This window comes from Fusarium fujikuroi, chromosome FFUJ_chr01, assembly GCF_900079805.1.
Source record: "Fusarium fujikuroi IMI 58289 draft genome, chromosome FFUJ_chr01".
NCBI lineage: Eukaryota > Fungi > Ascomycota > Sordariomycetes > Hypocreales > Nectriaceae > Fusarium > Fusarium fujikuroi.
In genome coordinates, this window is record NC_036622.1 from 946,740 (window position 1) to 971,163 (window position 24,424).

Here is a 24,424-nt window from a genome sequence, read left to right on the forward strand (position 1 = left end):
TCCACACCTCATAGATCTCGCCCATCTCCCTCTCAGCCTCGCCATCTCATCTGAACCTCTTTCTTTCAACATAATTCTCGTCTTTTTTCACTCCCTCCTCCTTTCTCATCCGCACTCCGACTCGTTATCGCCATCATGGACCCCAACGAGCAACCCTCATGGGCTGGAGGCGATGCCCCAGACAAGGAGAAGATGGAACAGGCAAGTTGCGCCAACAGAGCTCATGATGGGGACTTTATGCTAAGCTAGGACCTCCAGATCCGCGCGAGACGTCTCGCCAAGCTAGGGACATCAACGCCTGTGTCTGCCAAGTCAGACGAGAACAAGGCTCCCGATTCCGAATCGTCGAACCCCTCGCGCACGTCAACGCCGAAGCCGCAGCCGCAGCCCGCATCCGTTGAATCACGGCCCAAAATCAACGTCACTCCCGCCGCTCCCCCGGCTTCTTCCAGCCCGAACCCCTTCGACAAGCTAGGGGTGAAGGCGGAGCCATCGAGTTCAACAGGTACTTCCTCTGTGAATCGTAAAAGACTGGCATCTGAGATTGACGTCGCTCCAGCGGATCGACCCTCCCCCAAGCCATCCACCACTCAACCCGAGCCCGTCGAATCCTATGCCGACCGAACATTGTCACAGATCTTCCGCATCACTGTCGACCCGCACAACATGGTCAACAGCAGTGGTCAACGGCTGACGTTCCTCCCAAACCTGAATGAAGAACTGAACGAGTCCGGAGAGCCTCTGAAGCTGTCTGTCAACACGCTAGATCAAGCTCTTATGGAGGCCGCCAGTAGCTATCCCCATGATAAGCCTCTTATGAACTACTTCTTGCCATGCTGGAAGCGTGCTGTGAAAGCGTCGCTCCAGTTCAAGGGAACGGAGGGCCCCAAGTTCGAGGTGCATGAAGAGGCTAAGCGTTTGTGTATGAGCGGCTGCTTGTTTGCCCTGACCATGCCGGATCTCTATGGGTAAGCAATTTCACCGCGTCGGAGATACAATCCTGACGCCTCATGTAGCCGATCACCGAACCCTAAGCATGATACACTCATGCCATACCTGTTGAAGGGCGTGCAGGACGAGAACGGCCTTTGCTTCAACTTCATACAGGAAGCTATCAAGCGATTCGACGATGACGAGGCTTTCCCTGCTCTATTCAACGATGCCATGATTCAGATCAGCAACAAGCTGGGTACAATTTCCATGGACCAGGATTACAAGCCGTATATCCAGGCCATGTTAACGTACACCAGATTCCCTCCTCTAATCGTGAACCTCGCCAAACACCCGATCTTCATCATGGCTCAGTCAGCTGCTGGAATCGAAAAGCACACCCTTCTGGGCCCGTTCTTCCGCATTTCCCCACTCCAGAATGAAGTCATCAAGAGCTATTTCCCTGGGGCTCGTGGTCTTGACAAGGGTAGAATCGCAAACTCACAAGACGCTTTGCGAATGGTGCTGAGGACACACCAAGATGATCTTTTCGCGATCACAAACGCCTTTATCCGTGCAGGCCAGGAGACCAGATCTCGAACTTTGGACTGGTTCGCTTACATCATGAACTCAAATCACAAGAGGAGAGCACTACAAGTTGACCCTAGAGAGGTTGCTTCTAACGGATTTATGATTAACGTGACCACGATTCTTGACCGATTTTGCGAGCCCTTCATGGATATGGATTTCAGCAAAGTAAACAAGATTGATGACAACTACTTCCGGAAGCAACCACGGATAGATATCAGCGATGAGACAAAGCTGAACGCAGACGATGCATATGCGAAATCGTTCTATGCGAGCAAGATAACAGGCGAAACTAATTTCATCTCCGAGGCTTTCTTCTTGACCCTGGCAGCGCATCACTATGGAAGTGAAGCCTGCAACTCCCAACTGAAGAATTTGGACAGGGACATAAAGTATCTGGAGAAGCGAGTCAAGATCATGGAGGCAGATCGTATCAAGTTTGTGAACAATCCTGTCCATCTTCAACAGTATGACAAGGCTGTTCAGAGACATGTCGACGCTCTCGAGAAGAGCATTGCTGTCAAGCTTTCTATCGAAGGTGTCCTGCTTGATGAACGGATGCAGAGCACTTCATTGCGTTTCATGCGCATTGTGGCTGTGTGGTTGCTTCGTTTGGTGACTCGATCGGAGTACAAGCCTGGACAAGAGTCGAAGGAGATACAGTATGTGCTCTGGCGCGCAATATGGATGATGATACTGACAACTGTAGGCTCCCCCTTCCTGCGGAGAAGTCAGATGTATTCTCATGTCTTCCAGAGTATACGCTACAGAATATCGTGGACAATTTCAAGTTCATATTTAGGTTCGTCTACCATGCTGGCATTCGATGGATGTCCCAACTAACAAGTTAACAGGTGGCTACCTAAAATTCTTCCCAGCGCTGTTGGCGATGAAATGATTGCGCTCTGCGTGACATTCCTCCGCTCAACTGAGTACATCAAGAACCCCTACCTGAAGTCATCATTGGTTTCACTGCTCTTCTCAGCGACTTGGCCATTGATGCATCTAAAGCGAGGTGTTCTAGGCGACCAGCTTGTTGGCAGCCAGTTCGCCAACGATCACCTTCTTAAGGGATTGATGAAGTTTTACATCGAGTGCGAGTCAACGGGCGCGGATTCTGCATTCTATGACAAGTTCAACATTCGATACGAGATCTTCCAAGTGATTAAATGTGTCTGGGTCAACGACCACTACAAGCGACAATTGACACGGGAGAGTCGGTCAGTAACCCCCAAAGTCATCGTTTGAGACGGTACTAACACCGCCACAGAGTTAACAAGCAGTTCTTTGTTCAGTTTGTCAATATGTTGCTGAACGATGCTACATATGTCTTGGACGAAGCTTTAACTAAGTTTCCCAAGATTCGTGCTATTGAGAAGGAACTTGAAGATCCGTCAATACCACAAGAGGATCGCCAGAAGAAGGAGGAGGAGATGCAACAACTGGCTAACCAGGCCACGTCTTTCATGCAGTTGGCCAACGAGACGCTTGAGATGATGAAGCTTTTCACAGAGGCTATGAGTGAAGCGTTTACCATGCCCGAGATTGTGTCTCGTCTAGCAAGCATGCTCAACTACAACCTGGAGACGTTAGCCGGAAAGAAGGCGGCTGCGGAGCTCAGTGTTTCTAACAGAGACAAGTACCACTTCCGCCCTATCCAGATCATCTCAGACATTGTCGACATCTATCTCAATCTCGGCAACTCACCAGTCTTCATTGACGCCGTTGCTGCAGATGGTCGTTCCTACAAGCCCGAAGTGCTGGAGCGTGTTTCACGCATCCTCATCTCCAAGCACCAGAAGGATCCCGCAGACGTCGCTCGATGGGACAAGCTCAGGGTGAAATTTGTCGATGCCAAGACGCTCCTCGACCAAGCGGAACTCGACCTGGGTGATATCCCTGCCGAGTTTGAGGACCCCATCATGGGTGATCTCATGAAGGATCCTGTCTTGCTACCCAGCAAGCATATCGTTGATCGATCAACCATTGTCCAGCATTTGCTAAGCGATCCTAAGGATCCTTTCACGAGACAGGCCATGACTATCGATGATGCAATTCCACAGACGGAACTAAAGGAGAGGATTGAGCAGTGGCGTGAGGAGCGGGTGCAAGCTGCCAAGGACAAGTTGAAGAGTGATGCCATGGATACCACAGAGGGTTAAAATCATGCGATAGAATGGTTTTGAAAACGGCGAATTACCTGATTATATATGTTCTATTGTCTGTCGAAGATTGAGGATGGTGCATGTGTACGTCACTTCGCTCATCGTGTGAGCATGGAGAATGGCCTGCTTAGAAGGGACAGTCTACATGATATGACAGATCAGGTATGATGACAAGCGGCGGTTCAGGAACTGCAGCGCATTTTTAGATGATAAATATCTTGTTCGTCAGAAATATAGCGAGTTGCATTTCCAGTTAACCGTCCTATCTACCTACATATCAGGGTATTGGCGCCGTATCCCTTCCCCTATCCCCAACGCCTACTTCACTTTTGAATCACAACTCAGGCCTTCAAATCCTTGTACTCCTCCAACACTTGCTCCAGCTCTTTGAGAATCTCCTGCTTGCGCTCATCAGAGCACCAGCTTTCCTCGACGGCACCGCGGACGATCCATGCCCAGTCCTTGACGGAGAGGCTGAAGGTATCTTGGACGCGGCAGTAGACTTCCTGGACGTAGGCGCCAAAGTAAGCAGGATCGTCGCTGTTGATACTGAAGAGGACGCCAGCATCGAGGAATTTACGCACAGGGGCATCCGCGAGCTCAGGCAGGTTGCAAAGAGCTACGTTTGACCAAGGGCAGAAAGTCAAGAGGGTACGGTTGGCAGCCAGTCTCTTGAGGAGTTCGGGGTCCTGAGCGGCTGCGAGACCGTGGTCGATGCGCGAAACCTTCAGGTGCTCGAGTGATGCAGTGATGAAAGAAGGGGGTGCTTCCTCGCCGGCGTGAGTGGTGAGATGAGTACCAGTCTTTGCAACACGGGCATAGACCTCGGTGAAGAGTTCAGGAGGGAACGCCTTCTCGCTCGAGACCATGCCAAAGCCCGTCAGGGTACCATCATTGAAATGGCCGCGGTCCAGAAGAGTATCGACAAGAGCATGAGACTCGGGAACAGGCAGATGGCGAAGAATACAGACAATCAGCTCGACAGTAATGCCCAAATCCTTCTGAGCACGACGCTTGGCGGCTGTGAGTCCCGCCACGACGGTGTCGTAGCTGACACCTCGAGCGATGTGCGCCTGAGGATCGAAGAAGATCTCAGCATGTCGAACCTTTTCGCTCGCCGCGCGCTGGAAATACTGGTACGCAAGAGTCTCAAAGTCGTTTTCGGTGATAAGCACGCTCATCCCGAGGTAGTAGTAGTGCAGGAAATCATCGAGACATGTGAATCTCCCATAGCGCTCTCGCAGCTTGTCAGCCGACTCATAGACAGGGTCTTCAGGCAATTTGATCCCGTTCTTCTCAGCGAGGGAGAAGAGAAGCTCAGGCTCAAGAGTTCCCTCAATATGGAGATGCTGCTCGACCTTGGGCAGAGCCTTGAGGAAGCTGTGGAACTGAGATTTGCACATATTGAGTGATTGATCTTTGCCGATCAAGTTTATTTCGTCTCGCTGAGTTCTTGCCTGGGATTACCACTGCAGTCTTTCTTCTTCTTCTTTCTCTTCACCTTTACCAAAAAGACAGAGGCAATTAGACTGTGGAGAATTCGAATTATTCGCACCGATTGATCAAGTTTTGACAATGGGCCTCGATAGGCCCAGGCCCAGATTGATTAGCATCTCGTCCAATAAAAGCACGTAGAGTTGCGGGAGCTCCCGGCCCCGTCAAAGTCATTCTTTGTTTGTGGTTTCATTCATTGTGATCTCGGAAAGTGTATCAAGCATAAGGCAGATAGATAGATATATTAACTGCGTGTGAGTATTCTGTGTATGTAGGCAGAGTAGGTAGTATTCCGTCGCTGAAATGGTCGCTATTATCTTGGTTGATCTCGACGTGTTGAGACAGGTATCTTGCTTGGCAAGCTTGGTAAGCGACTTGTCATAGTTGCATAGGTCGACATGGATCCGTGGGCTGAAATGAGTGCCGGAGTCTCTTGCCTTTGTCAATTGAAATTCCTTTTCAATGTCCACTGATCATCGCATCAAGTGCTGACCTCGGGTACTAGTCCCGGCCTAGTGGTCAATTAGCATCCTACTGAACGTCTTGTGCCTACTTAGTCGTTTGTTGGGTTGGGCCCTGGCACACGCAAAGAACTCCACGGCCTGAGACTGCATAAATCTCTCCGCCCTTGAGAGGCTTCTTCTCATCTCCTCCTCAGATGCCAGTCTCTTGAGTGTCTTGAGTCTTGACCGTCACTTGACTGAACAGCGGCTTATCGTGTCACCCCTGAACCATCCGTTTCCAGGAATAGGGACGCACTCCCGTTCCGACACCCGCGCCAAAAGCAAATGAACCTTGTCCAGTCCTCCTCAGAGCACAGTACACTACAACCTCAGGAACAGACAGGCTGGGATGGGATATCTATGGCTTGCGGGTCCCAAATCCACATCTCAGCACTCTCAAACGCCAAGCAAACTTTGAGAGACAATTCTCTCATATTGATTACTCCATGTTTTTCCTGCCTCGCTCTGGGTTCCGTGTTAGGTATCGCCAGAATCTGCGCGGGCTTCTGTGCCAGCTTAGTATTAGCGATGATGATGTAGTATTCCTCCGTCTCGATGCCAAGGCGTTTTATGTCTTCCCGAGCATGGGCGAAAAGGATGTGGGTGTCAGGAGAATCGATTAAGAGCAACTTACTGGCTAGAATTGCCGGCTTATCGTTCCCTACTGTAGGAGCCGTATGCGTGCACGCCGAGAAGGGAGGATGGTCCTCTGATCTTGACTCGCCTCAGCTTTCAGCTAGGTTGCTACCCTCGTCAGGACATGTAGCATCTTATCCATCAAATAGTGTGACGGTACGAATCGGAACAGTTCCCATGATCACAATCGGATGTGCATGAGGATTCACAGCATCTATAGGGTGACATGCGCTATCGACAGTAATTAGCTTCTCTCCCTTCCCAACAGGCAATATGGCATTATGGTTAATAGAACACGCTTCACATTGGATTTTCGGATTCTCGGAAATATCAATTCCTAACAACAGAGGTGGAAAAGACCGGTTCCCCGACTCCATAGGGACACTACTGCTCTGTACATGGCTCAGTTTCAGACATTGCGGGGGGTTGGTTGGATCTGTGCCGCCATGATGAGATGTAGGGACCCAAATGCGTGCCATTGATGAGTTTCTCCCGACAGGCAGGTCCGAAATGTCATCCAACTCGGCCTTTGCTGTCGAGAATGGACGGCCCAGTCGTGTTTCTGATCTGAAGAGGACATATGTCTCCATGTAATTTCCCTCCAATAGAATCCACACAATCTCGAACGCCTCTTGGATACATTATCTGTCAGAGAGTCGTGTATTTGATATTACTAAGAGTCAGGATTGATAACTCTTGCTTCTTGAAAGCGATATGACCAGAAATTGGTCAGAGCCGTCTGATACCATACACCTGCTTGAGGGCTAGTCGCAATGTCGGTGGCGCCATTCCGTTCGGTAGCTTATATAACTGGCAGATGGCATCGGAACACAGGTGTCCCGTTAACTAGTTATACTAGTGTGCATTATTATCTTGCCTGCCTGACAGACACTTCGTTGATTGAGAACACAGACCAACAGAGTTGAGGGTCCAGTCGCAAGTCCCAAGCAGACTTCAACTCGGTCCAGAAGACAAAGACAGGCGTTTCGGGCCGTGTACAACGCTATAGATCTGCCTGTCCGGGAAGTTCATTTGTCCTTGGCATAACTCAACCGATGGAGCTCTAATCCATCACGATGGAGCTGGCAGGCTGGTCCTAGAAACTAGGCCATGTGGAACAGGGTACGTAAGCTCCAGGAGTCATGAGGGACGAGGATGTTGAATTGAGAATAAGCCTGCTTGGTCTGTTCGCCGAGCGAGTGGAGAGAAGGGGCAGAGCATCCCAGTCAAGGACGGCTAGAATGTCTCAAGAACCGATTAGCAACCAAACATCGGGCGGAGGAGCCACATGCCAATTGGACCAAGCTTTGCCGGCACTTTGACCAGGCAAATGGATCAGATAGCTAGTCGAGTGGCTAGAGGAGATATTGTACGGAGATATGTTCAGAATCAGGTGAAGAATGCGGAATGCCATCTTCCTCAATGATTCATGTCAAATGCTCAAAGCCTTGTGCTAGTCTTAGCTTGTGGCGGATATTTGATTTAGCGGTGCTTGAAATTGCGACTATTGTGCCACACAGCTACCTGCATACTTATCAGTGAGGAAGTACCCAATGGAGCTGAGGGAGGAAAAGGCTTGACCTTGATGCTTATCCAATTGTCATAATCTTTCTCCGCGATCCGCACGGTGAGAACACGTGGATTGGCGTGGTCCTGAACGCGAAATTCGCGTATCCAACCAGGCGATTACCGTATGCCTGGTCCGAAAACCAGGTTGCTGGAGAATATGAAGAAGCCCATCCAAACCCATGGCGGTATATAGTGAGATGTGGGTCTCAATCAGCCCCGACGAAACCAATTGAAGAGTGAGGTGCAACAGATCCGTCTTATATCATTGGTCATTCTTCTCAACCTGACATGTAAATGTTTCTGTGGCTTGAGCGGATCATCTTGAATAGGAAGGATGAACCGCCAAAGAGTGACAGAAAGTATCTCAAGAGTAAATATCTAATTGCGATATGCTGATCAATTATGCGCACATCGGCTGCCTTTCGATGTCTTTGAGTCAGTCGAAGTGTTGTTGAAGACTCCAACGGCTGGCAGGAAGCAGAATGATCAACAAATGCGGATGTATGCAGCCGGTGGCGGTGATTCGAGCTGCCACATTCCATCGCTCATGAATTTAACCAATTGCTCACAAACCCCTGGAGTCAATTCGTAGCACGGCTCTTGAAGGCTCATTCCGTCATCCAAGACGATGGAAAGACGCACCGATGGGCCAATCTTCAACCGCTGACTCTCAAATTTGAGGAACTCTGAGGCACTCGGAGTCTTTCGATCGTTGAATCCCCTGCCGAGTCTGTGTGATACTCGAACTGAGTTGGATGCTGTCCTATCTGTGTCAGGGACTGGCTTTGATACTCAGAAGCGCGATTCATTCCCGGATGACAAGGCCCCATAAACGAAGGACGGGCCGATGAAACAAAGGCTTGACCATTAAATCCGTGCCAGCGGGCAAGTTTGATCGCCAGATCCGTCTCTTCTCAGGTGGCTGTTGAAAATGCAAGGTTCTTGGCCGAGTGAAGGAGCTCAGACCGAAAGGATTAGGCGAGTCGTTTGAAGAAATGGTATTGAAGGCCGACGGAGAATACGAGGAAAGATACCTAGGGAACGGGGAAATCAGACCTGGCAGTGGAATTGATGAATCAACACAAGGAGCAGGGGAGGTTTTGTTCATCGACATGAAAATCCGAGCATGGGAATAGGGTAAGTTATACAGACAAGTAGATATCCGCGATAAGGCCCTTCCTGCCCATAAGTTTAAATTAGCAAGTTTGCTGTACTTAGTCCTCTAGAGGCAGGAGTTAATCTTTAACTCTATCTACTATGGGCAGGTACTAATTCCCGACCGATCGAAGAAGGAACCCTCTCAATCAGTGGGTTGAGTGAGAATCATTGTTTCCCTCCCTGAATTAACCAACAAGCCTAAGGAAAGTCATCAGATACTGTATGAACTGAGGAACACGGCAGGTCCTGCACGGTGAGACCCCTGTAACAAAGGCAACCTTAACTTTACCTTCCCTGTCTACAGCGTAAACCTGAGGCTCGCCTAAGTTGTATCGCGGCATGCATTCCCCCCGCCAACAACGTTATTTTCATCTTCTTCTCAACTCCTATTTGCGAATTCAGAAAAAGATACTTCCGCTTCCGCTTCAGCTTCAGCTGCATCTACAGCCTGCATCGCTCGCTCGCTACCTCGCGCGCATGCGAGTGCCCGAATACTGTATCAATAACACGGTGCCATAGCTCGCACTAAAAACCGTCTCCGAGATCGTGGTCCCTGCTGCAAGACGATAGCATGTACATATGGCACCCCTTCTACGGTAGTCAGCATCCGAAACCACAACTCGAATCTCAGCCCACACGGCCCCCCCGCCCCCTCGATCTTGACAAGGGCACACGCCAAAGCCTAGCAGCGAATGAGGACCTCACCTTCATCATCCCAATTCGCGATCCGATGCTCTGCCAAGTATTCGTAGCGCAGCCTTTGCTATTGTGCCAAACTACCTTTGGATGCATAGAGAGCTTGGGGGCCGTGACCAAACACGACTCGATACATACAAGGCACCGATCAAAGTATACCGGTTTTCGGCCCCGCTGCCTCCGCTGGCGGACCATCTGTTTCCACTTCAATCGGCCGTTGGTAGACGCCGCAACGGATTGCTTTTAGTCTGACGCGCGTGACAACTCCCCAAAGCGAAGCGCCCCTGCCGCCACTAAATATGAATCAGTGTGTCTGTGGTCCATGTCCATGTCGCCGGTTCTCTGAATTGTAGGGATTGACTTGCATACGAATCAGACTTGGCTGGACAACTAACTCATCTCGTCCCAACTCTATCCTGGCATCGAAGCACTGCGTCTGCCCTTCTGGAATTTTAGAATGTGTATGGATGTGACCAGCATACGAGGCGGGCCCGCATCTCTCCCACTTCACTTGGCCATGGAAGTGGGCTTGATAGGATGTCTAAAGAAAGCAAGCCACTCGAATCTCCAACGCCGGTTGCTCGCCGACCTGTGCTTTCTTACTGTATGCCCCTGCCTTCTGTTACATACAAGGCGGGTCATGGCCCGGGCAGCACTGTATGTACTGATGATTGTACAGTTCCATGCGGAGTGCGAAATCTCTGGACCCTTCATGGTCCTGGACGTTATCATATGCATTCCCTACCGAGTGCCTTGGTGTCATAGCTGGTTGATATGCTTGTATGGTGCAGTTTATTTTAACCTTCATTCCTCGCGCTGACCAGATATCGAGATCCTGCCCTTCCATATAGGGCCCGGGCGAGCCACCCGTCCAACCCTTCCCTTCCCGGCGGTTCACTCGGCTCTAGCCCGAATCCCCACTGCGACCCTGACTGGGGATTCGTCATCCGCCTCCCACCCACGGCGGCGGATATAACCGTCCTATTGGCGAACACCTGGACAAGGTGGCACCTTCGGAAACCATCATGACCGAACCCATGCCCGCCCGGCAGGCTGTGTGCCCAACGGCAGCTTGCAGCCTTCTAAGTCGACCAGCAAACGATTCCAGTCCACCAGCTCGGCGCAAAGCCTCGAATGGGCCAAGGGCCATTGTAATCGACATGCTCGGACTGCACACAAACGCGAGAGCGACTAATTATTATAGTTCCCGTCTACGGAGTACATCACCATTCTATCCCTGGCCTCAAACTGCCTATCGGTTGCTGACGCCACATATCTGGCATGACAACCATGAATCAGGAGTTAGTGAGCCTTGTGCCGTCCAGTACTGGTTGAGCTCCATAGCTTCATAGCTCCACTAGCCAAGCAGTCAGATAGTAGCCAGATACCGCTGAACCATGCCAGACCGCACAGACGATGTGTTTCAGTTCTGAGACTAAACCCTGATGTGTGCAATCGCCTGCAAACATGTCACTTTCACATAAGTAACTCGATTTGATCGATACGTACGAACTTTGGTTCGGCTGCATATTATTGCAAGGTGCTATGCCCGGGGAATCTGGGAATAGATCTGGCTTATTATAGTGGTATTTTGTACATTACGGAGGTCCCTGCCAAAAGTTTGGTCTCGACCCCCTGCTCATAAAATAGAGGATTAGGCGATTACAGCTAATAAGGTACTTCAGTACTTTAGTCTTATCTTATTAGGATTAGAAGCTCTATAACCTTTCCCCTAAAGTCTACTATAATTATAATTATAGCGCTTACTTTACTATCAATAAGAGACCTCTTGTACCTTCTGGGTATCGATAGGGGCATTCCCTGCTAGCTTCATTTGGCTAATAGGGGGTCAGGATAAAACTTTTGGCAGGGACCTCCGTAGAATCAACTCAACGTGTTTGAGATTGAGGTTGAGATTCGGCGAATTTTCTGGGCCTCATCTACGAATACCTGACCGGCCTTACTACAACAAGGCACGCCGATCTAGGTGCGGGGGTAGCACATGGCATCGCGGATAACACAAGGCACAGATGACCGAATATCGACCGGCTTGTTTGTGCATAACATCTTCCGGAAGTACCAAGCTTTTCTCAGCAGACCAGCGCCGAGGAAAGCTTGGTCCAGACGGGCATATCGGTCAGCAAAGCGCCGGGAAATGGCTCACTCAGTCGTTGGTCACTGAACATATAGTGCGCTTACTGAACCAACCAAGCTTTGAGGGCATATGCTCTATAGTCATGCTCATGCCTGGCATAGCTGAGAGCATTTGGCGCACAGGGTCTTCTTGTTGATGATCAAGTCCAGGATCTCACTACGGACCCGAGTTCTGACATCCGAGGATGGCATTGGGGTTGGTACAAGCACTTGTCTTGTTGGATCGATGGATATACTGCTAGGATCTGGGATTATGACTAGCAACATATTCCAGGATGCCCGTCTCCGCTCGAAACACATTAGCGGCCATGGCTGATCTCAACAGCCCTGCTCAGCCAACTCGTCAAGGGTCCGGCCACCCCTCCACCCAATTTACCATCGCCTGGCCCAGATAATATTTCCGAATCTGCGTTAACGCGTGGAGAGCCCCGGATCACGGACCAGCGCCACTAACACGGTGCTGCTCCTGCTGCTCCTGGTGCTGTTGTGCCCGCCCAGGTAGCTAGTGACGAGCAGCGATATACCTGCCTGCAGGCGCCTCTTCTTCCATACGGTACATTTCCTCTTTCTCTCAGCCTAGTCGCCGTGAGCCAAACCTAACGACGTCAGCTCCGGCCTCGTGGCCTCGCCTTTTCTTTTCTTCTTCGCAGGCCCTTCCAGAACAGAAGATTGTCCCGGGTCTCTAAGGCTGCGACTTCAACACACAGCCGACGCCCTTCTTGAAGTCACTCGTTCTAACCCGGCCAGTACTCCGAGCCGCAGATACTCTCGCCTACCACTGGAACTTTGGACCCCAAATAGACATTCTAAGTCTAGGAGGAGTGCTATCAGGTACAACGGTAACGGCCTAGAGCTTTGCTTAACCATTCCTGGTCCAAGCATTGTAGTTTGGGAAATCCGCAATCTATTCCTAGTGTTAAACAAGGTGATGAGCCGAATAGCTACTTCGGAGCAAAAAGGTCTCGGGTTACACAGCTTCGCGACACTCAAGATATCCATTTCGCAGAGACGAATTCACACTGTTGATTGCGGACTAGGACACTGGCGGCAAAGATTGAAGGCTCCGTTGCAGGTTTAATTGACAAACAAACGGCATATCCTAGCTTCTTCTTTCCGGGCAAAGCGAGAAACGGGAGTTTGCCCACTTTGTACTTGACGACCTGCAGCTTTCGTTCAACAGAGTTACCTTTATGCTCGTTGACCGACGCCCCCCTAACGTTCATCCCGTTGGGGGACCTTTTGAGGCTTCCTCGACAAATCCTAGTAGAGGCTGGGCACCGAGAGGGCACCCAGCTATGTCAACACCGCAGAACGTTTATGCTCGCTCGCCCAATCTCTCCAACAGATCCTACGACTCGTCTTCTGTCTCATCTGCAACTTCCCCCAAATCTTTGTCCCAGTTTGCGCCAGGGGCCATGAGTACCAACCCACGTTTGAATGTTCCGGCAACGCCCCAACCTATTGGCATCCCCCCTTTACCTCCAGTCACTCAGGGCTTTCAACCGTACGGCCCAATGACCACGTCATCTTCTCTTGGACACGATTCACTCGCTTCGAATGAATCTGTAGCCAGCACTCCGGGACCATCATCCGCCCACTTAACAGGACCAGGTGGTCAGGGACAGAAGAGAGCATACCGACAGCGAAGGAAGGACCCCAGTTGCGATGCTTGTCGAGAGAGAAAGGTGAAATGTGACGCAACCGAGACGACAAGTTGCTCGGAGTGTTCGAGTCGAAATGTCAAATGTCAATTCACCAAGGAGACGAACCGGCGCATGTCGTCTATCAAACAGGTGCAGGACTTGGAGAAGCAAATGGAACGAGTGAAAAGGGAGAACAGTGGATTGCGCCGTATGCTTCAGGATCGAGAAGGGCCCATGGACCTCGATGCTGAAGGAGGTGACGAGAATAGCTTTAGCTTACCAGCCATTGGATCCGAACCGAAGCGACGAAAGAGACCGGCACCAGTCCCAGAGCTAGCGAGAGCGAGGGCCAATGTACGCGATTTCTCCAGAGGTATCTGGAAACTCCCGGCCCAGTATCGTGAACGAGCCCCTATATTCTTCGACCCCCCGAGACCAGAGCTACCTGCTAGGCACGTGGTAGACCAACTGCTGCACGCCTATTGCAACTCGTCCCACTCCATGTTTCCGATCATACACATGCCATCGTTCCGATCTACTATCAACGACCTCTACAACAGCAATGCGTCCAACAGAATGTCCCCAGCCTGGCTTTCTATGTTCTTCGCAGTCCTGGCAACTGGCAGTCTCTTTAGCCCAACATCAGGCTCCCAGCCAAACTCCTTTTACGAACCTGCCGAATTTCTTGAGATGGTCAACAAGATGATTGACCCATGGTCTAACGACTTTACTCTGGAACATGCCCGGGCACTAACATTAGTAACTCTCTGCCTGAACGAGATGAACCTGAAGTCAGCGGCTTGGGGATGGTTGGGTAGGGCTGTCCGTGTTTCTCAAGATCTCGGCATGCACGTTGAATCAGGACCATGGCCAGTGATTGAAGGAGAGATGCGACGCAGGACCTGGTGGATGATATACATACTGGATAGGACCCTGGCTACTGAGCTGAGCCGACCTGTTCTGATCGACGACGACGACTGTGACGTGTCATTGCCAGCCGGGGTTGACGATCAGTTTATCCACGAAGGAGGCATGTTAGTACCTACGGGGGCGGAACCTTTGACTCACTCTCTACTCGCCGTTATCCATGTTGTACGGTCGTATTCGTCGCTTCTTACAGCGCTGAGACCCCAGTCGATGTCATCAGTTCATCTCTCAACCCTTGACACCCATCTAAAGAAATGTCTGAACACCTTTCCGCCAGCATGCGATCCTTCGAGCAGCGTGCCCCTTGCACCTGGCTTTCTTGCTCCGTTGGCATACCTATTCCACGCTCGACTTCTCCTACATCGGCATCATCTCGATCCTGTGTACCCCCTCGAGGCTCGGATGGCTTCTCTCGAAAGCTGTACTCACATTGCTCTCGAGACCGTATCTCTACTCCATCGATTAAACGGAAGCCTCTTGGCCGACAGTGCAACTACCTTGTTGACAACGCACATATTCCGCTGTGCCCTATTTCTTCTCCTTACAGGTTACATAGACCCTGCAGTGACGGCTGTGAGAGCACTGGCTTCTATCGATCGACAAAGAGATATCACAATCGCTTGCGGTCGTTACCTGTCGTTCTTTGTATCCGCCTTGGCAGCTAAGAGAGTTGAGTGTACAAACTACCTAACAAGGAGTGCTCCGCCGCACTTTGGTTCTTCAAGGCCATCGATAGACCAAGCAGCTCTTCTACAGATGCTGTCACGCGACGAGGATTTGATTGTGTACGTTTCCGCTGATCTTCAAGCATCAACTGATGCCTCGTGGCTTTGGGCAGGCCTAGAGCGAGAGGTCCATTTGCACCAGTCCCCGTCGCCGTTTCAGCATCCTACATCGGCCACCAGAAACGAGTTGTTTAGCCCTGAGGCTCGAACGGGACTGGACGAAGTCGACAACAAAGATTGGGGTGGATGGGCAAGGCTCGAGACGGCCATTCGTGGACTGGATGGTGTGCCAGCCACGACTCCGACCCCCTCGAGTGCAACTTGGACGCTACCTCCGCCCATCAAGAGCGAGACGCCTGGCCCAGCGGTGGAACTCCCAAGGCTAGGCGATGTGTCGCGTTTCGGGCCCGAGATACCCAAGTTGGGCGAGGGAAGTACAGCGGTGAGCCCTGTGGCAGGGGGCAGCAGGACACCGAGTGGAAGCGCAACCGCCCCAACTACCAGCAAAGAGCGGTTGAGCATCGCCAATATTATATAAAGAGCTCGGTTGGGAATTATGAAAGCGATTTTTAATGTTTATTTTATGAGCCTTGTCTTCCTTGTCTAGTGCTGGAAGCTGGCTCACCTGCAAAAGTCGAAGGAACAAGGCGTTCATAAACAGCCTGGTTTTGGTGCATTCTGTTTTGACATGGCGTCCTGATATTTTGTTGCGTATAGCTGCCTCCAGGTAGTATAGCATAGTACCGCTTGGGGAGAATCTGTACGAAGATACCACGCGCTGCATGAGATGAGTATAGGGATTTTGCATAGCACAGAGGCGCACCCGGCGTTGTTGGGACATGACCCATAGAGCTGTATACTTTCTGCAACGGTCATAATGGATACACGAATTTACCGTTTGTGTGGTAGCACAAGGAGACAATTTTCAGCTTGAATATCCCATCAAGACCGTTTCATTTATATTCCGTTACCAATTTGAAGTGAAAAGTACGTCAACATCGGTGTGAGTGAAGAATATGTCGGAACTCAGCTGGGTGCCCCTTTGCTCAAGCCCAGCTTGACAACTCTCTCCTGCAGCATATCTCGCATATCGCCATTATCATCCATGTACTTGGTCAGGTCAAGGGCCTTCATAGCCCATTGCTGACATAGATCCTCATCACCTCTTGCCAAGATATCAATCGCATGATTGAATGTTGTTGCGATGATCCAGTCCAAGTCCTCTGCAGGAAAAGGCTTCTGCACCTGTGATAAATGTTAGCCCTCCCTAATAATGAACCCCGTCAAGAATCTATAGTGATGGGAAGAACCACTAACTTGGCTTCCTTCGCGTGCTATCTGGACTGCTTGTTCCACAACCTGGAAGGCAAGGTTGTCGTCCAGGGGTAGAATAGCTTGGAACATGCAACGCATGTACTTTGCGAGTTGCTGGTTGTCAAATTGCTCCAGTGAGAATATCTCATTGATTATAAGCCGCATGGTTCCATACACGACTATTGGAATTAGTTTTCGGTGTGCGCTGTTAGAGACCAATTGACACATACCATTTCCTGAAGCTTCACTCCTTAACAAGCAGTCTCCCATTGCCTTATACATAGTCTCATTTTGGCAAATTTGGGCCTTCCTGATAATCTGACTAAGATCGTCCCAACTCTTTAAGCACACGGCACTCTCGAAGTCAAAGACAAAAAGCGTTGATAGCTTGGCTAGGAGGTCGGGATAGATCTGAGACTTGGGATCGTTTCGGAAATGAGTGTCAAAAAGGGTGTCGAATTCTGAAATGTGCCGCCTCGTTTCAAGGTACTGCTGCAGCTGTTCATCAACCTTGTCCTCGGTACGAGCCTGGGAGACAAGTGCCGCGGCGATGACAAAGTGGCAACGGACGGACATAAGTCGTAGATCAGTATCATCCTCCGAAGGAAGATCGGATGGGTAACAATCCACAAATGCGAGACACACACGGAAAATACGGATCAGATGCCACAGCCCCTAGACATGACACTTTGTCACACCGATGTTGTATGCGTTCTTTCGAAACCAGTGCAGCTCCGATACTGTGAAGACTTTGCAACCTTGCTCATCCCTTGGATCCAATTTGGCGTGCTCACAAGCTGTGCGCGTTAGAACACAATCAACCTTTTGAGAGAGAGAGAGAGAGAGCTTACCCCTTTCGAAAATCCGGCAAGTTTCTTCTGCAAGTTCAGGACTTGCGTCTCCTTCGCTACCCCCTTGCGACTCAAGCGAGTGTATAAGCCTGATGGTACACCTCAGAATCGATGGCAGATTGATAGTCAAAGAGCCTTCATCATCAAAGGTTTCAGCAACCGCCTTTAAAGCTTCCAAGGTCATCAGCTTATCGCCGACGTGCTGTGCATCTCTTATACATGCGTATAGTATATCTCGACACTGAGATTTCTCGGCAAATTTGCCCAGGAATTCGACACATTGACGACCCAAGTCATGGTCCCAGTTCAGAAGAGAAACCCTGAACATGAGGTATCTAGTCAGCGGCTCATCCTGGGTACTTTTAGGCATTGAGTGAAATGCAGAAAATGCAGTCTCTGCATCACTACAAGAAGTAGCGCACAGCACTAGCCTTCTGCTGAACTTGCCCTGGCATGCCTCGCCACTATTCGCAAAGATAGAGTGGAGCGCAAGCTGGCACCAAAGCTGGGATTCTTTGTACTGTTTCTTGGAATAACTAGTATCGAGCTTCTTCCAAATGAGCTTCTCTTGTCAGTTACGTGCATGAAAGAGTGTTGAAGTAGTTAGACTGACAGAAAGTGCAGCAGTCGAGGCCTCAACATCACACTGACCAGCTTCTTGAACGAGCTGATCCAGGGTCTGGGTTAAATCTGCTACGCTCACAGACGCGTCTGCTTCCATCGTGCCCATCCAAACTCGCCGGACAATGGCCTTGCCTATCCAGTCCATGTTACAAGAAGGCATAAGCTTCCTGAGCAATAACTCATCCATGAGGCCTATCGCCAAACGTGGACCTCTGATTCGCAGTTCGCTGATACCATGCAGAAGAAAGCCGAGCCCAGCGTCCGAAAGATCGAGCGAACGTATCATACGGCGCAGTATACTCGCGCATGCATCGGCGTTGAAGACTTCGCTTGGAGATCGTTGAAGAATCTCGAGTCTCCAATGTAAAACCACTGGCTTGTCCCCGATCTCTGATTCAACATGCGACACTAGATTCTCAGCTTCTTGTAGTCCATCTTGCGATCCTGTGGCGAGAAATGCCTGTATGAGTTCGTGGTAGATGGATATTCGAAGTTCCAACCCTTCTGTTGAAAGCCTTTCTAGCGCTTGGTCATTTATGAGGTCAAGTGCTCGTCGGAGCCACTTCAAAGCCATTTCATTATCGCCCTTGGACAAGAGGTCGCCTCCGATTCCGTGAAACGTGTCAGCCAAATGTTCAGCAGAAATTGGATCGAGATTGTGTAAGAGGACATCTGCTTTGGCGTACATGTGCTCCGCAACGTCGAGACGGCCCTGTTTCCACGACTTGACCGGTCAGCAAGTCGTCAGAGATGCTGTTTCTTAACTCACCAAAGCACATCGCATGGTCAAGTATTCAGCCTCAATCTTTTGCACCTGAGCCCTATCTTCAGTAGTCAAATTGTTGATATTCTTGAGTTGGCCGATGTAATCCGCGGCTTTGGCCATACTTAGAAGCGCTCCGTCCAGGTCCGATGATTCGACACACACTCGCGCTAATGTGAGTGACAAGCCCATCATGTATATAATTTCTTCCAGATTATCCCTCCTTTTACCACGTCGATGCTCCCGTGCGAGAGCATGGGCGAGGAAGGCCAGGACCCGAGTGCGAACCAGCAGTTGAGTTCTAGAAGCCGACTGTAGGAGGTTGGCCCTCTTTCTCCTTTCTTTGATACATTCGTTCCATAGCTTCCTCCCGATATCCTTGAGATTCCTGGAGACTTCTAACGGAGGAGCAATGCGGTTCTCCGCAAGAACATTGGCTGTGGCTATGTGATGGTTCAGATCGGAAAGGAGAACATCGGTTGAGCTCGAGTCACATGAGGTGGGCAACTTGGAAAGGAGATCTGTGGCGAATTCTGTGCCGATACTGCGAGTCAGTAAGATCTACTACATGTATTCGCTGTTCGATCCTTGCCTATGATTTCCTCGAGCTTTTTGGTGTGGTTGATATTGGATACTTCAGCCGACGCCATGACAGGCTTGAAAAAGGGGAAAGCAGCCGTCTTGTATTAGAAGCCGTGCATTTAGAGAATAACGTGATTATCAGGTATGGTATGAACGGAAAGAATAAGATACCCAAGGCAAGCTAAGGTAAATAATTGCTCGATCCATAAGATCCTCCTGCATTTAGAACCGAGTCATGTGAGTCTACTGCGATCGGAACGGTCGAGAGCAGGAGCGATGAAAGTGCTCCTTCCAACTACCCACCCAACTGCCCAAAGCCGAAAATCGGACTCCAAAGGTCATGAACCCAAGGAAGGACCCGGAAGAACACCATCATCACCAAGGGTCTTCTCAGAAGCAAGATAATATTCAAACTGTCATCTTCTGTCTAACGTAATGCAAATGAAGACATACGCTCCGAATCCTTGTATCCAAGCGCCGTTCCCAATCCCGACTATTTTCTTTTTCTTACTAATGTTTGAGGCCTCATAGCACTCTTTTGCAAGTGTGGCAACTCATGTTGTGCTTCTCGTCACGAAGCATCATATATTTACAGCATATACATGTATCAATGTGCCCATGGTTATTGTGCTGGTGGGTCATGCGGCAAGAAATTACCAACAATAAGAGCTGGTCTATTCGAATTAGTCAGTATGGGGAGGCAGATGGAGCCCGAGTGACTAATACGTACAGTTTGTGCTCGTCTCTTCTGATCATGAACGAGAAACAACATTTCACAACTGGATGCGTTGACCCAGGGGTTGGGTTCTTCAGGGAGCAGGCCGTCAAGAGGGTCTCGTGTGCTGGATCGAAGGCAATCGTGCCAAACTCTTCCCAGTATCGCACCATTGATTCTTCTGTGAGGATTTCGTGCAACGCGATTTTGCCCTAGAGTAAGCGAACGTTAGCAATCTATTTGCCAAAACCCCTGTGCTTTGGCTGGCACCAAACTACTGTCACGAGGAGGTGTAGGCCAAACAAAGCAAGACTTACATCTCTAAGCTGAGCTACTGACACGCCAATCAATTCGGCCATCTCCTTGTTGCCCCTGAAGATTTCACCGGTTCTTCGCCAGCAGCACGCGGGCACTGCCATGCTTGCAAACACCCGGTCATAGTCCATGAGCTGCTTCTCAAACCACATCTCAACGTACACAAGTTCTATATCCGTCAAAGCATGTGCCTTTTCTCGAAAAGCGGGCCGGAACCGGGCGATGGTCCTCAGAATCTTTTCCCTTGACGCTGTTGTGATGTGTGAATTGAGATATGCACCCAAGCGAGAATAACCGTTGATGTAATTGAACGGCTTTAAGAGTCCAGCGTCGTACTTGGCCTTTAGCACACGCGCCATTCGCTCCTCTGGCGTGTCGTTGCCTGATGGGTCGGCAGCTTGTAGATAGTATTCGCGAGCCTTGTCGGCGGGCACAACGCTTCCCGGTCGTGGAATGTTCTTGCCCTCAACATTCGGAGGGGGTGGCAGCATTGATCCCTCTGTCATGTTTGACATGGTGTTTGAACCACCGACTCCCATAGAGGTGTTTGTGTTATTATTACCAAACATGGGTAGCATCTCCGACTGGCTCTGGCTCGACCGCTTGAATGCCGGGCTCTGTTGTTCCTCTGGAGGTACACTACCGTCATCGAGCAGACTCGTATGGAGGAAATCGTTGAGAAGATTGAACTCGTGAGTGACTTCTGAGGCAATCATGTAATTGGGGTGATAGCTGTTCATATCATGAAAATGGTTCTGAGCTGTCATCCACGCATCTTGGAAACCCGCAACTAGTGAGTGGCGTGTCAGCGATCTCAGATCAGGAACAGATTTCTGGGCTGCCCCAACCTCAGCCCACCCGTCTCCGCTCGTGATTAAAAATCGAAACAAGGGACAGGCCCCTCACAGACCAGGACAAAGGGACACAAAACGTACATTGATTCGCGTTACTGTTGCCGTTGTTCAACGCATTGCCCTGCAAGCCCGAGACCTGGCCGGGTTGCACAATGGACAGTGGGCTTCCTTGACCGAGCACTCCCCCAAAAGATTTGGAACCTCGCTGCCTCGTCGTGTCGAACGTTGGGGGAGGTGGGCCCATGGTACTAGAAATCGAGCTACGAGCCATATCGGACTGTGCATCCGATTCATCAACTACAGAGGGCGCCTGTATGCTCTGGGTGCTCTGGACACTCTTTGCTTTCTTGGAATCGGCATCGCGAGGCTCATCGTGACAGAGATGTCCAATATTCCGTTTAATGCATCTGGTACATGGTCTCTCCTATTCATGGCGTCAGTGACTTGGTTTTGATGGTGTAGAAAGCAAGCCAGCCCCTCCCCTGAATAGCTGAACACAACAGCTGCAGCTCAGGTGTCCCAGCATGTTATCAAAGCAAGAAACAGGGGCCGCCTAGGATCGTACTTACAAGATCGCAAGTCATATGCTGGACGCAGGTAGAAAACGGATTGTCAGCTACAGTTCTCTCAAAGCTCACATGTGCAAAGTGATGGGTAAACTAGACGAGATTTGTCTCATAGGCGCCATGCCCGTCGCACAATAATTCAGCTCAACAAATGAACTGGCTGCTTAGATTGCCTAAAGCTGCTCGAGGTCCAGACAGAACCAATGCGAACGTGCGTCGTTGAATTTGGGGTTGACTTACAGATCGTCGACAATATACGCAAGCTATAATGAAGCGCCGCAGCGATGTCAGCCCAATGCTCTTCTTGTTACGATAGATAGATTCATGCGCCATGTTCAACCATGCCCCCGGAATTGGAGTTGAAGAGTCGACGGCTTGGCTAGTTGATTGGTCATGTCAAGATTCTTTTGATCGCAACTATCCAGTATCATGACTTTCACTCACAACCCCAGCGCAAACCCCCGTGAGCACATGCGCAACACCACATCTAGAACCTGTGCAAGGGAAGATGCCTAGTGTCATTACTTAGGAAAACGTACCGTGGTTGACTTTGCGTCTCTTTTTCGTAGGGGCCTTATGATTGCCAGAAGCAGTGGCATTCGAGCTCTTGTCGCGATTCACAGCCTTGCCATCGTCGCCTTTGACAGGCTCCTGCTTAGCGCTCTTGCCCATGGTAGCGGCATTCCGGTCGGTCATTGTGTCTTATGCTCCCATTGGATCTCTTGGTTACGCAAGGCGGCGTCAGGTTCGCAGATCATTTGCGGCTCGCTGCAGCAATCTTGTATGGGTCTACGGCTCAGCCGAAGCGACACGATCCATTCGCACGTTGTCGACGGCCAGTTGTTGCGATTGCGATTGCTATTTCTGCAGTTCCTGCGCGCGGGTGAAGGTTTGTCGACTGTAGCTTTTCCCTGAGAGAGTCGCGCGCGCGTGAATTGGTCCCGTGGAGGGGGGGGGGAGGGGAGGGAAGTGGCTGCGCAGGTGGTGTGAGCCGAAACGGTCGAAAGGATGAGGTTTTGAAGGGCACGAGTGAGTGCAACGAGATGCAAGAGATGAATTGATAGCTCAGCAGCCGAGGCTGGCCCAGGAGAGGTGAAACAATGGACACCAGAAGCTCGTAGCCGTCCAAGTTGAAAGAGAAGGCGAAAAGACTTACGAGGACCTGGACGGTGAAGTTTGAGCCAGGCGTAGGCCTAGGCCTAGGCTTAGACCTGGGGCCGAAATAGGCTGGTTGACCACCCAGTGACTTGACTGAGGATTGTGGGGGCGCCTAGAAGCAGAAGCAGCACAGGCTCACGAGCGAAGTGGGCCTTGGATCAGTCAGTTTACGTCGAATATCGTCGTGAGGAGCGTGAAAGAGGATCAATCCTTATTAAAGTGATGCGTATTAGACAAGGGCTTGGTTCCTGTTAGTCAAGAATTGCAAATGAGAGAGTAAGATCTCTCCTTACTTTAGGGACTGAAGAAACTGGCCAGAGCCAAAAGTCAACTGCACCTCGTGAGCTTACCCAGGCAGAGGGCTACCAGCGTGAAGGACTTGCTTCCTGGGGGCTGGACCTACACACCTAGTACCTCTTGGAATAGCGGGGTTTAGAGAAGATGCCAGTGGTCCCCCGGTCTCGGTGAACGAGCGGCCGGGGCGGGTCCGGACGAGTCTCCGTACCGCCGGAGCACAGTCCAGAACCTATTCCCAAAAGCCTCAGACCTGCAGACATACACAAGTAAGTACACTATTCGTACTGATCGATTCATGAGCTTCTGATGTCGATCCAGCTGGCTTCCAATTTAATTGCTTCCAACTGCCGGCAACCGAGGCAAACGCAGTCAGCCGAAGGGTCTTGTACAGAATTCATAACCTAGGTACGCTAGGAGAGGTAAGAAAACTTGGGACCTTGGTCGTAAGTGATAAAAAAAAACTTAGGTAACTTAGCATAAGCTTAGGATGCCCTTTGCTAAGTTTATTTTGATACCATATGCATAGTGTAACTACACTATACAGTGTTACAAGACAAGACGAAAGCCGTTGTTTATGCATTTCCCTCACTTTATGGGGTGCATACTTCTCAGCCTAGGCTATTAAATGGAGGGCATATAACTGCCAAAATGGGAGATATACGTCCATATCTGAACAAGACAGAAAAGACAGGCCTCCAATCGAGCTCCAACATCCTCACATCTGCTGACCCCAGCCTCCAATTTCAAAGTCAGGTACAATCCCAATCTCTCTACGGAGTAACAATCAGACCATTTTATTCCTCTCAAATCATAAAACACAGACCGTGCACAAGTCAGGGGCCATGAGTCTTTTCTTGACCATTTCTGACATGATCTTGTAGAAAGAAAGGACCTGGTACGATAAATGCTCCAGGGCATGCTGACCTTGACCTTCGGTGAAAGAGAATGGCGCTAAATAAACTCACAGCAGGCTGAAACACTTGTCCAAATCGAGTAATAGCTCGTCTGGGGCATCTCTGCGCGTTATTATTCCTTCACTGCAACTCTATGATGTTAATATCACTTCTCATTTTGCACTATATTAATTGCCGCATAGCATCCTTTCCTCGTTTATCTATATCGCTGATGTCATATTGTGAACTTGCCGTTGAAGTATTCTTGTAGCTCGTAGCTCTCGTTCCGAATGTCGGCGATTCA

General features: G+C 50.2%; 4 protein-coding genes; 2 read left to right on the plus strand and 2 right to left on the minus strand.

Moving 5' to 3' along the window:
- Nucleotides 1–135: 135 nt before the first annotated feature.
- FFUJ_01776 (probable ubiquitin fusion degradation protein 2) lies at nt 136–3,680 on the plus strand (the record flags this gene model as incomplete). XM_023574951.1 has 7 exons in its annotated part: nt 136–205; nt 287–516; nt 580–968; nt 1,017–2,180; nt 2,228–2,320; nt 2,373–2,738; nt 2,789–3,680. 7 exons carry the CDS (start codon nt 136–138, stop codon nt 3,678–3,680), a joined length of 3,204 nt encoding a protein of 1,067 aa, XP_023423821.1.
- Nucleotides 3,681–4,024: 344 nt separating this feature from the next.
- On the minus strand, nt 4,025–5,086 carry FFUJ_01775 (probable AAH1-adenosine deaminase; the record flags this gene model as incomplete). The annotated part of the gene is made up of 1 exon (XM_023574962.1): nt 4,025–5,086. The coding sequence occupies one exon, from the start codon at nt 5,084–5,086 to the stop codon at nt 4,025–4,027; it is 1,062 nt and encodes a 353-aa protein (XP_023423822.1).
- An 8,102-nt stretch (nt 5,087–13,188) lies between these two features.
- FFUJ_01774 (probable ZFR1 regulator of fumonisin biosynthesis) lies at nt 13,189–15,726 on the plus strand (the record flags this gene model as incomplete). The annotated part of the gene is made up of 1 exon (XM_023574973.1): nt 13,189–15,726. One exon carries the CDS (start codon nt 13,189–13,191, stop codon nt 15,724–15,726), a length of 2,538 nt encoding a protein of 845 aa, XP_023423823.1.
- Nucleotides 15,727–16,214: 488 nt separating this feature from the next.
- FFUJ_01773 (related to transcription factors) lies at nt 16,215–22,468 on the minus strand (the record flags this gene model as incomplete). XM_023574984.1 has 13 exons in its annotated part: nt 16,215–16,433; nt 16,506–16,681; nt 16,733–17,177; nt 17,244–17,299; nt 17,354–17,915; nt 17,967–18,701; nt 18,747–19,284; nt 20,053–20,249; nt 20,355–21,142; nt 21,288–21,630; nt 22,013–22,151; nt 22,217–22,259; nt 22,312–22,468. The coding sequence occupies 13 exons, from the start codon at nt 22,466–22,468 to the stop codon at nt 16,215–16,217; spliced, it is 4,398 nt and encodes a 1,465-aa protein (XP_023423824.1).
- Nucleotides 22,469–24,424: the final 1,956 nt, after the last annotated feature.